General features: G+C 46.5%; 1 protein-coding gene across 1 annotated transcript in view; it reads left to right on the forward strand.

The window, feature by feature from the left end:
* PARVG (parvin gamma) overlaps window positions 1–13,342 on the forward strand; it is a 352,500-nt gene that overhangs the window by 199,163 nt on the left and 139,995 nt on the right. The window contains exon 5 of the mRNA XM_086952730.1: window positions 4,174–4,314. Coding sequence (XP_086808856.1) covers window positions 4,174–4,314 — 141 coding nt within the window. The remainder of the gene's footprint in view (window positions 1–4,173; window positions 4,315–13,342) is intronic.

A 13,342-nucleotide genomic window follows, 5' to 3' on the forward strand; every position in this document is an offset into this window, starting at 1 on the left:
CAGTCTTGACAAGCCATTTATTGGATGATCTTAAATGTCGACCTGGCTTGTACAGCTGGAAGTGTTGTTGAAGGAAAGACGGACCTAGTCCATTCACTGCCTTGAACACTATGCACAGTGCTTTGAACATCATACGTTTCCGTACTGGGAGCCAGTGCAATTTGCTCAGTTCCCCAGAGACGGAGGCAAACTTGGGTAGACCTGTAATTAAGCGGACAGCAGCATTTTGCAGCGTCTGTAGCTTGTTCAAGATCCCTTGCTGTGCTTGTAGATACAGACTATTGCAGTAATCGAGGCGTGACAGCACTAATGCTGTCACGACAGTTTTCCTGCTGCTACTGGAGAGGAAGGGGAGAATTTTCCTTATTGTTTTTATTATCCAGTGGACCGAGGATGAGAGGGCATTGACTTGTGCCTTAAAAGTAAGTTGATTGTCAATGAGTATCCCTAGATTTTTTACTGTCGTGGCAGGTATGGGAGGATCTCCCATTTCTTGAGGCCACCAGTTGGGGGTCCATAAGTTGGTCTCATTGCCAAAGAGAAGAACCTCTGTCTTCGAGGAGTTCAATTTAAGGCAATTCCTAGCCATCCATGAGCTTACTGCGGTCATACAGTCCTGAAATCTTGCTGCTGTTCCCTCCTCTCGACCCGGGAGCAGAGATACCACAATTTGTGTATCATCTGCATAAGATGTAAGTTCAAAGCCAAATGACCGAATCACCGGGGCGAGGGAGGAGATGTATATATTAAAGAGGGTGGGGCTCAGGGAGGAGCCCTGAGGAACCCCTCCTGGGAGTGTGAAAGGAGTGGATTCAAAATCTCCCAGGGCAACCACCTGAACTCTGTCCGAGAGGAAAGATTTCAGCAAGCTCAGCGCAACTCCCCGTACTCCGCAGCCCTCAAGGCGGTCCACCAAAATACTATGGTGGACCGTATCGAAGGCCGCGGACAGGTCGAGAAGCACCAGGACCGCCCGTCCGCCCACATCCATCACCTTCCTAATTTCTTCCGTGGACTTAATGAGGGCAGTCTCAGTGCTGTGGCCCTCCCTAAATCCATGTTGCGCCATGTCAAGCCCCCGAGAGGATCTGAGGAAGTCACAGAGCTGAGCATTCATGGCCCTCTCAATAAGCTTGGCCGGCAATGGGAGTCTAGCTATGGGCCGGTAGCTATTGGGATCTGAGATGTCTAAAGTAGCTTTTTTAAGCAAAGGTGCGATGGAGACCTGCTTCCAACACAGTGGATATTCTCCTCCTTTAAACATCCTGTTAAAAACTTCAGTCAGCATGACTGAGATGGGAGTGGCTGCAAGTTGGGCCACAGCAGCTGGACAGGGATCGTGGGGTGAGCCTGATTTAGTTTTTAGTAATAACTTTATAGTTTCTTCTACTTTTACTGGGCTGAACTCCACGAATTCCGGGGACTGTGAGTTCTTTTGCATGAGCTTATGGGTTCTCTCACTGAGAGTGAGCCTCACTTGATGTTCCAGGGCGGTAAATATTTGCTCTACCTTTCCCAAGAAAAATTTTGCAAGAGTCTCGCATAGCTCCAGACTAGGGGGAATAGTGACTGATTTCAAAGTACTTAGATTAGTCACAGTTTTAAAAAGTTCTTGAGAGGAATTCTTCGCGATCTCAATTTTTGCGCAAAAATAAACGCTTTTTGCCTTTTTAATCATTCCTTTGTATGTCTTAAGTCTGGCATTAAGTATCATTTTGTCTGCCTTTGAATATTTTGTGCGCCATTGGCGCTCTAATTTTTTACATGACACCTTATAATCGCGTAGTTCCTCGGTGAACCAAGGGGCAGAAGGTATTATACGCGTTGGGCGGCAGAGTTTGGACTGGACTAGGGAGGTACAGGCTTGATCTAACCAATTTGTATAGCTTTCAGCTGCTTCATTTATATCTGTAGGTGGCAAGAAAGTGGAGGCTAACAAGTAGTCCTCCAATGCTTTGCCATCCAAATCCTTCCAGAGCCTACAGAGCTTGGCCGGCTTTCTGTTTTTTTTGGCTCTGTTGGGCTCAAGCGGTTGGATTTTGAAAAGGACTACTGAGTGATCCGACCAGGCTAAAGGCTCTACATGGCTGAAATGGAGATCTGGATTATTTGTGAAAATACCGTCCAGGGTATGTCCCTTGACGTGTGTGGCTCCATTTACCACCTGAATCAATCCAGCCGCGAGCATTGCGTCGGCTAGGGATGCAGTATCAGGGTCTGAGTCTTCCTCTAGATGAAAATTAAAATCGCCTAGCATGGTGAAAGACTTCACGCAGAGAGCTGCTTCCAGATAGGTGCCTACCTCATTTAAGAATTTGTTTTTGGAGCCTGGTGGCCTATATAGGAGGCAGCCTTGGAAGGTGCAATGGTTGGAGATGGAAAACTTAAACCCCAGTGCTTCAGACGACTGTGAGGTCACTGTCTGAAATGTGCCTTGGAGCGAGGAATGATAAATAATGGCGATCCCGCCCCCTCTTTGACCTGTTCTGTCTTGAACACGACAACAGTAACCTGTAGGTGTAGCTTTGACCAAGTCCGGACCTGAAGCCGCGTCCGTCTAGGTCTCTGTGATAAATACAATTTTTGCCCTTCTCTCTAAAATCAGGTCAGCACAGTCAATGCTGTGTTTAACCAGAGATCTGGCATTAAATAGGATACAGTTAATAATATCATCTTCTGCATACTGTTTGACGTTATGGGGAACGGTTAGGGCCTTAATTGGTGTCCGCAAGATGTCCGGTAAACTAAGACGGCAGACTCCACAGACCTTTAGATTGACAGGCTTATCGTTACCTGGGATAATGCGTCGGCAGTCAACTTGATTCACTCCCTTAAGGCTCATAAGTTGATCGCGGCTGTAAACCCTCCTTGCGTGTATATTTAGGTTTACATGACCAGGGGTCCTGGCACTGGGCACTGAGCTGGCGCTGACGGGCGCAGACGGGCTTATCATGATTCGAAATATATCTTATTATATGACTCACTAATGTGTCTGTCATTAAAATAAAATATTGTTTGGGCATCAATGCCCCCTGTTGCACAACTTCTTCATCAATGCGCCCCACCTAGGTAGTTACCCTTCAACTGCCCTATCTAGTGTCAGGTTGAGCAGAAACATTTACTTTGTTGAGGATATGTGAGAGGGACACAGGCCCATTGTGTGAATTGCAACCCATATTTCAATGCGCTTTGGTGCCTTGGTAGATGTGTCATCCACAAAGGAGGAATCTTTTTTCTTTTATTAGACCAGAATTAGAACATGCATGATTACAACTAAGCATCATGCAGCAGTCACCCTTCAAGGATTATTCCAACCAGAAATAGAATCCTTTAGTTTAAACTATGCGTAGTTTAAATAAAAAGCATTCCTGGTCATGGAAAAACTAAGGACGTGATTTGCAAAGATTTGTTCTGACAGAAGACATTCAAAAGACTCCGTAAAGCCAGGAAAGATGGCTTTCATTTTACCAAAAACCTGTCCTTCATTAAAACTCTCTTCGGCAAGGGGGAAAACTATGCAAAACAGACCCAAATTGTGTGTCCTGAGACTGTCTTAAGTTTTCAAAAACCCTTCATGAATCGCACCCATCTTTCCTGGCAAGACTGTCTTAAGCGAAGAACATTCCTTCATACATCAGGGCATAAACGAACATTTGACCTTGTTGACTTAAAACGTGTATGAATAAATTTGTATATAATATTTATATTATATATACATATATTTATATTGCTTTCCGTAGATTATATTTTAATCACCTACAAAGTACGGTGAAGAGTATAACAAAGAGAGGAGGACATGGATTAAAGGTGTGAGGCTCCAGTGGGCAAGGAAAGTCTAAATGGATTTGAGTGGGACTAATAATTTGAAGTGCTCCTCTCTATAATGTTTTGTAATGTTGGAAGATTGACAACTGCCGTGACCATTCCAAGGTCCTGGTGCAGCCCTGGAGACTGACTGAATGGTTGTTTTCTCACACTGCTTCACAGATTCCAGAAAGTAATCAAATTTCCTAGAGGTATTGCATGTTGCAAAAGAGTTTGGAAGCTTAGCAAGTGCTCAATGTCTTCTTCCAGTTTCTCATTAGGGGGTTAGTTTAGAGTCCTTCATGTACCAAGACACAGCTGATCCTAAATGTCTACGCTGAGATTTATAAGTGTTGTTTTCTGTGGCAGAAAAGTATACACCTGTCAAACTGGATGTGGACGAGATCGCATTGTCCACCAGCAGCCAGAAGCATAAGCTTGGAGTGATTCTGGAGGCGGTCTCCGAGCACCTACAGCTGGCGGCGAGTCAGCTCAAGTGGAGCGTTGAACGTATGTACAAACACGGTAGTATTTCACTAGAGGGTTTCAAAACCATTGTTTTTAAGCATCACCAATAAATTTATATCAAAAGAAAGAGCTTTACATTACTGGCTGTTTTCTCCATGTCACAAGCGATATGTATAAGCTATTTGTTTCTATCAATACCATATGTGCTGTTTTGCTATTCCTCATCAGTGAAGAAGGCTTAGCAAACCTCAGATTTTCGAGACACAAGAATGTCGTACCCCACTTGGTTAAACAGCCATCAGAGGAAATAATTTTTAGGCTGTATGAAATTGGAATGGACATACGAATCCAGGAAAATTCAGGGAAAAAGAAAATAGAATGCGACTTTTTGGGATACACTGCTGTCTGAAAAATTACTACTTATTTAGTCAGTCAGTCAGTCAAAACAAACTTTATTTGGTTTGTTACAACCATAAAAGTACAATTTACCTCTTATCTTACTAAAACAGGGAAAATAAAAACAACAGTAAAAACATAGCACGGCGGTAACGATAAATATATTACATCTTAATATACGTATACTTTAACTATCATTTTTAAAACCGGAATGCTATCACAATTAATTTAAATGAAACACTTAATTCATATCTATACACCATCTTCTTAATCATACAGCACTATTTTGATCACTAATTGTTTCACATTTATTTGATGTCAAGGACTTATATTATTAGATCTTATTCGCTGCATCTGAGGAATACCATAACTTTTTTCATATATTTCCCCAAGGCACAGGCTATATCTTAGTTCTCCATTTCCATCAACAATTTAGCAGCTTGCATCCTATTTGTAATATTATAATTGTTAAAAATCCAACGTAAAATCTCCTTTCGTAAATCTAAAAACCACATACAATCTAATAAAATGTGTATAATATTACAGGTAGTGCCGACAGTGCAAGTGCAGATCCCATTACAACTTATCATTTGATTTCGGGCTCCATTATTCGCGTAACATGGGTTTATTCCGATTCTCATTTTTAGGACTTCCCGCCTTAAGTTATGACTTGGTAGCCGGTCCACATACGGAAAGTGTTGGTCAAGCTCCCAGGCAGATGTCATGTGGGCTACTGAGCTTTTTTGTGAGAGGTACTCCCGGTCATAAGTGCGGGACATATCGATGCCTTGGAGCCTTAGTTCTCTCTTTCCTATTGTTATATGATCTTGTAGCGGGCAGACCTTCAGATCGAGCACCCTGTATGCATTCCTTCTTGATGCTGTAGCCTCTTTTGCCCAGGGTAGGTCGCTCTTTGTAATTTCCTCTTTGGCCCACTGAGAGACTTTGAGGAGCTCATCTGTTCCCAATCGCTGCCAGAATCGTACAAGGGCCATACAGGCGGTTATCGCCCACAAGGTAATTCCCAACTCAAGTCTGACCGCCTGTACCATAGAAGATTTGGGCAGTACAAATAGGCGTTTTAATATATTTCCTTCCTCTCTATCCCAGGAGGTCTTACTGCTTAAGTAAATAACTTCGGCTCCATACAAGAATTGAGGGGGCACCATTGCTTGATAGGCTTTCAGGACCAGTCTGTCCGACATTTCTCCGTATGTATTGTTGAATCTTTTTAAACCTTTCACGGAAGCCAATGCCCTCATTTTTAGTGCTTGTAAATGAGTATGCCATTTCAGGGTACCAGAAAACCACATTCCCATATATCTATAGTCAGCTACCCTCTCAAGTAATACTGTGCCCAGGTACCAAGAGAACTTTGTTTTTCTCCTACCAAAACAAACAATTTTTGTTTTCTCCATATTTACTACTAGTTTTTTGGTAGTACAGCATTCTTTGAATCGATTTAATTTTCTTTGGAGCCCAATCTCCGTCTGATCAATGATTACCAGATCATCAGCGTAGAGGAGGCATGATATCTGGTTTCCTCCCAGTTTTGGGTTTGCCCCTCTAACCTCTCTCAGCTTTTGAGGCAGGTCTGCTAAGAACAGAGAGAATAGTAGGGGGGCAAGTACACAACCATGCCTTAAACCGTTGCCAATTGGGATTCTCTTCGTCAATCCTCCCTCCTTATCCAGGATTATCTGTGCCCAGTTTTCTGTATGCAGTTCTTGGATTAGGGCTAGCAGTTCACCCTGTATTTCATAGCCAACCAGTGATGACCACAGCTGCACCCGGTCCACCAGATCGAAAGCTGTACGGAAATCCACGAAACAGGCGAATAATTTTCCCCCCTGATCGATCGACTTCCGTGCAATGGAATTTAGTCATTTGCAGCCTTTCTAGGACTTCTCTCTAGACTAAAATGTTTTCCAAACAACCCATACATAATATGCTTCCAGAGAGAGGGTATTTGGTAGGGAGCTTCGTCCATTGGTTTTTTTTGTGTCCCAAATATTGTATTAATTTTTTTAACAATATAGGAAACAGTAGGCATATATAGTGTACATATCTGAGGCCCAACATAGTACGAGTGAAACAGGTGATATATCTGTTATTATCTTTATATGTCAGGACATATGGGGAAGAAAATGAACAAGATCCGCTATATGTCATTTGGTGAAAAACATCGTAATAAGCACATAATAACATAATGTTATAGTAACATGTAATAGTATTGTGCGCAACAGTGGGGATAGTACTGAATCCTAAAAGCTAATATAATCAGACACTATGGCAGCCTTAGGACACAAGAAAAAGCATGGGGAGAGGTAAACGGTGGGATGAGACAAATAGCATGGTGGGAGAGAATAAGCCAGCCTGTGTGTAAGGGAGGCGAGTAGAGAGATAAAAGGCTGTTAGATGGTGGACATGAATCTATCAATTGTGCGCCAAATTGATTGGGTAGGGACAGTGTTTCTGGATGAGAGAGTCAAGTTTTTATGTGTGCTTCTGAGATAAATGACCAATGCCCACCATATGGGACTTTTACCTTTACAAACGGAGGTTCCTGGCTTCATTGACGCACCAGCCCATCAGCCTAGCAGCGTACCGGTCTACCAGCCCACTTCTTGCCGCACCCGCTTCGCGGGTGCCGCTTCGTCGGTGGGCGCTGGTGGAGGCAGCATTTTGGAGGAGCATCTCAGGACCCAGGCGGCAAGGCGGTAAGGGGCGCGAGGAACCAGCGGGGCTGCGAGCGTGCGGGGACTTCATTTCCCAGAAGTCCCTGCAAGACCGACGGAGAGCTTCCGGTCCGCTCTCCCTGCTGGCCCGCCCCCCGCCCATCACAGGCTGATAAAACTGTTCCTGCCTTTCCACTCTGCGGGACTTTTACCTTTACAAACGGAGGTTCCTGGCTTCATTGACGCACCAGCCCATCAGCCTAGCAGCGTACCGGTCTACCAGCCCACTTCTTGCCGCACCCGCTTCGCGGGTGCCGCTTCGTCGGTGGGCGCTGGTGGAGGCAGCATTTTGGAGGAGCATCTCAGGACCCAGGCTGGCAAGGCGGTAAGGGGCGCGAGAAACCAGCGGGGCTGCGAGCGTGCGGGGACTTCATTTCCCAGAAGTCCCTGCAAGACCGACGGAGAGCTTCCGGTCCGCTCTCCCTGCTGGCCCGCCCCCCACCCATCACAGGCTGATAAAACTGTTCCTGCCTTTCCACTCTGCGGGACTTTTACCTTTACAAACGGAGGTTCCTGGCTTCATTGACGCACCAGCCCATCAGCCTAGCAGCGTACCGGTCTATCAGCCCACTTCTTGCCGCACCAGCTTTGCGGGTGCCGCTTCGTCGGTGGGCGCTGGTGGAGGCAGCATTTTGGAGGAGCATCTCAGGACCCAGGCGGCAAGGCGGTAAGGGGCGCGAGGAACCAGCGGGGCTGAGAGCGTGCGGGGACTTCATTTCCCAGAAGTCCCTGCAAGACCGACAGAGAGCTTCCGGTCCGCTCTCATAGCTGGCCCGCCCCCCGCCCATCACAGGCTGATAAAACTGTTCCTGCCTTTCCACTCTGCGGGACTTTTACCTTTACAAACGGAGGTTCCTGGCTTCATTGACGCACCAGCCCATCAGCCTAGCAGCGTACCGGTCTACCAGCCCACTTCTTGCCGCACCCGCTTTGCGGGTGCCGCTTCGTCTGTGGGCGCTGGTGGAGGCAGCATTTTGGAGGAGCATCTCAGGACCCAGGCGGCAAGGCGGTAAGGGGCGCGAGGAACCAGCGGGGCTGCGAGCGTGCGGGGACTTCATTTCCCAGAAGTCCCTGCAAGACCGACGGAGAGCTTCCGGTCCGCTCTCCCTGCTGGCCCGCCCCCCGCCCATCACAGGCTGATAAAACTGTTCCTGCCTTTCCACTCTGCGGGACTTTTACCTTTACAAACGGAGGTTCCTGGCTTCATTGACGCACCAGCCCATCAGCCTAGCAGCGTACCGGTCTACCAGCCCACTTCTTGCCGCACACGCTTCGCGGGTGCCGCTTCGTCGGTGGGCGCTGGTGGAGGCAGCATTTTGAAGGAGCATCTCAGGACCCAGGCGGCAAGGCGGTAAGGGGCGCGAGGAACCAGCGGGGCTGCGAGTGTGCGGGGACTTCATTTCCCAGAAGTCCCTGCAAGACCGACGGAGAGCTTCCGGTCCGCTCTCCCTGCTGGCCCGCCCCCCGCCCATCACAGGCTGATAAAACTGTTCCTGCCTTTCCACTCTGCGGGACTTTTACCTTTACAAACGGAGGTTCCTGGCTTCATTGACGCACCAGCCCATCAGCCTAGCAGCGTACCGGTCTACCAGCCCACTACTTGCCGCACCTGCTTCGCGGGTGCCGCTTCGTCGGTGGGCGCTGGTGGAGGCAGCATTTTGGAGGAGCATCTCAGGACCCAGGCGGCAAGGCGGTGAGGGGCGCGAGGAACCAGCGGGGCTGCGAGCGTGCGGGGACTTCATTTCCCAGAAGTCCCTGCAAGACCGACGGAGAGCTTCCGGTCCGCTCTCCCTGCTGGCCCGCCCCCCGCCCTTTTCGCCTCCTACATAACAACATCCTACTCCCGCAGCGCGGGACGCAGCCTGGGCGAAGACGGTGCAAAGACAGGGCCGTTTCAGGCCGTTACAGACCGAGCAAGACCGGACCGGGCCACCCCCCTTGGCTGTGCCTCGTCCTATACTCTAGTAAAATTCTCATCTGATAAAGGCTACACCTACCACTTCAAATATGTCCGTTCGTGCTACACGAAGTAAGACCACAAAAAATGGCAAAAAGGCTACAGGTACTCTGGACGATTTTATTACAAGGACTAGCCTTTCTATCGATAATGAGATTACTAAGCTCCAGCACAGAGTCTCCCTAGAGTTAGAGTCCGCAAGAAAATTGTCAATTGAACTGGCATTGAAAAAGAAATCCTCACTAGGTCATATTGCAACTTCCAAAACCCCTGAGCGCGCTACTGGCCCTGTACCTATTATCACCTTGGCTGAAGTACATTCTACTCATGATGAGTTAGCTTCTACTGTCAACTTAGAAGTAGGCAGCCCAGGTTTACTTGATAGTGTAGCATCAGAAAATATTCTACCCTCTGAGCCACTGATTGAGGCTAATGTGGGGGTTAAGGCGCTGGGGGGAGCTGGTCTGAGCGATACCCGAGAAACTGTCAAGTCACCACCCAAACAGAAACGTAAACGTAAAAACCTATCCGTCTATGCCAGAAAAAAGGCTAAGGTAGCATCAAATCAAAGTCTCCTAGGGGGGCTCCCCAACAGTCTATTGTCATCCCTACCACTGGGACTGAATATATGCCCTCCAATAATCTATGTAACTTAGACAATATAGAGCCATCTAACCCGGTACAAAGAGTGGATCATATAGTAGAAGAGGGTGAGAATATCTCTACATCCAGGTACTCCACACAAGGGGATAGGGAAGAGTTCTTGAAAATAGTCTGGGAAACGCTTAAAGCTCTTCTCAGGCCATTAGAAGTTAGGTTAGCTGGTATTGAAAACCAATTACTTGAGGTAGAGAAGAGGGTCATAACGTTAGCAAGCCTAAGCCTTAATGGCAATGATCCTTCCATACATGCTCCAACTTTGGCACCTGTGGTATCTTCAAATATCAACCCATTTAGTGTGCTACAACAAAAAGAAGGGGTAGTTAAAAACAAAAACTCTAACTCGAAAGTTAGTACCCAAACAGCACCTATTACCACACCCCTGAACGTGCCACCGGCAAATATAACTAATAAATCACAGCCGTCTGTTGCTGCCCAATGTAAGAAATTGCAGCCAGTTAATGTGGCTGCCACTAATCCTCCAGCTCCTAAATCTTCTGTTTCGCAGAAGTCTTTGCCAACAACTGGACCCCCCAAGAGTAATAATACCCAGGGCCCTAACAAATCCATGACTGATAGATCCCAAGTTAATAGAATAGACTCACACAACCACCAGTCAGCTCATCCCTATAACAACTTTAGGGGAGGATATATTGACCTGCCTCCTGATGCTAGTCCATTTGTCATTGTCCTCACTGGTGTCCCCGAACTACAAAATCAAAATGAAGAGAATTTTGCTTCATTAAAAAACAAGGTGATTTATTGGTTAAATTCAAATAAACCGATTCCAAATCACATGAAAAGCAACATTCTGATGGTACGCAGGGTACCATGGGTTGGACAAATGACAAAGTCAATTCCGGGTGACTGTATAGTCATCTCATTTGAGGAACCCCACAGTGCGGACCAGATTTGTGCATGGAAATCGTATGGTGACACATCTCCTATTATAGCTAGACCCCTTTCATTCTTTTATCCTCCTCCGAGGGCTCCCAAGTATGGTTCTGGTTGGAACACTCCAAATCTGTACCATGGCTATGTACCAAATCTGGCCAGACAAACCGAGCAAAATATGTGGTCTGGAATTCCCACTTTCAATAGGTTCAGCTGCCTAGATGCAGTTGACTGACTTGAGATGATACCAAACTGCATCCCCATGCTTTATGATCTTTATTGTACATTGGGCGTGGGGCATGCTCATTCCAGTCGAGGAAATAGCACTTTATACAAGCAAAGCAATCCTGAAGGTAACCCAGTATGCCCTAACACGCCTAAAGATTGCCCTGGTGAAAACCTTAATTGTGCAGTAGGGGTTGTGATAATAAATGCAGGGAACCAAATTGTTCCCTTGTCGGCCTTAGTAGTGCCTACTGCTAAGTGCGACCTTCCTGATAATGTGCCAATTCCACAACTGCATTTTCTATCCTGGAATATTGCTGGAGTAAGCAAAAACTTGAAGGACCCTGATTGGGCAGATTATGTTGACTCTGGTGATTTTTGCCTACTGCAGGAAACTTGGGCTATGGACATTCCGCACAGGATGGGTTTTAAAACCTTTGGTAATGTGGCTACACAGTCCGAGAGGGGTAGGCCATCTGGGGGATTGATCATATGGATCAAAATCACATTAACTATAAGGGTTGAATATATAGATACAGGAACCCCTGACATACTAGCCCTAAAGATCGTTACTGTAAAGGGGTGTGAATATTACATTATCAACGTCTATAATAGACCCATAGGTCGTTCTAGGGCCTCACCTACCTTGGAAACTTTGGATTCCTTTTTGAAAACGGTGGTCGGTGATGTCCCAGTGATTCTGGGAGGTGACTTGAACTGCAATTTCGAACCGATTCTTGGGATCACGGAAGTTCTCGAGGATGAGGATCACGCCTATAACATTCCCCAGCTCGAAACCCCTAAAAACATCAAGTGTACCACTCTAGCAGTAGGCGTGGGCGGAAAATCCGTTCCGCTCGCGGATTTTGCGGATTTTCGGGAAATCCGCAATCCGCGAGATTTGCGAATTTCCCGCAAAATCCGCAAATCCGCGAGCAGCGGATTTTGCTCGCACTGCTCGCACTGTTCGCGTGAGTTCGCGCCCCGCGAATAAGTGCAAAATTGCAGAAATACGATCTTAGCAAAACTGAAAGTAACTACTTACCAGGTTCAAAAGTTCAGGCTCATCATTAGTAGCCATTTCCTGGAGTGCTTCCTGAGGGGCCCCTCCAGAGTTCAGTTGCCAGTTGAAACTAGTATGTGACCCTGCTCTGAACCTCAGAATAGTTACACATATGCCACAAAGGTCCTGAATTACAGCTAAGGGAGACAAGCAGGAGCCAGGCTGGAAGTTAAAATCCATTAATCAGCCCCTAATTCATTATTGTCAGTTGGGGCAGGGCAGGTGTTGTAACTAATTTTGCAACAATGAAAGCACTTAGCAAGTGCAAAAGATCACTAATCAGGGCGCACTAAGGAAGCAGGTGCCAGCTAAAAAAATATTCTGTGACACATGAATCAGCCCCAAATTAATTCAGGTCACTTGAGGCAGGGAAGGTGTGCTTTGCTTTGCCGAAAATAATGTACACTGGACAACCAGAGGGTGTGGTGATGAAACAGAGGGTGGCATGGGTGGGCCAGAGGGTGGCATGAGTAGTCAGAGAGTGGCAGTGGTGACAGAGAGTGGCAGTGATGAAGAAGAGTGTCCCAAACAGGCTGGACACGTAGAAACAAAGAGTTCGCGAAACTTGCGACCCGACAGGTAAGTTCGCAATTTGCGAAAGTGTACAAAACCCTCGCGAACTGGCAGAAACACGGGCGAACACAAAAAAAAAAAAATCTGCAAATTCGCGGGAATTCGCGGATTTTGCGGATTGCGAATCCGCAAATCCGCAAAATTCGCGAACGCGAGATCTGCAAAATTCGCTCATGCTTATCTAGCAGTCCAACTACTGAGGCTAACAGTTGATCATGGTTTGAGAGCATGCAATGGCCGCCTTCCGTCTGACCTAACTAAACAGCCAACCTTTGCGAAATCAGAAAGTAGGCTTGATTTTATTCTTGTTTCACTAAGCATCTGGCACTTTATGTTGGATTTTAGAGTAGTAACCAGGGATGAGAGTGATCATTATCCCCTGGAACTCCATATTGATGCACATATGTTCAGTGATATACCGAATGGGGAAGCTGTTGGTGAATCATGTGAAACTGTACACATTAATAACAATAGACGTGCTTTAAAATGGCCGCATTTGCTATCTGATGGCACAACTTTAGCAGCAATCTATTCTCTTTTTGACTCGATCTTTGGACCCATAGC

Source organism: Lissotriton vulgaris, chromosome 1_2 (assembly GCF_964263255.1).
Source record: "Lissotriton vulgaris chromosome 1_2, aLisVul1.2, whole genome shotgun sequence".
Taxonomy (NCBI): Eukaryota; Metazoa; Chordata; class Amphibia; order Caudata; family Salamandridae; genus Lissotriton; species Lissotriton vulgaris.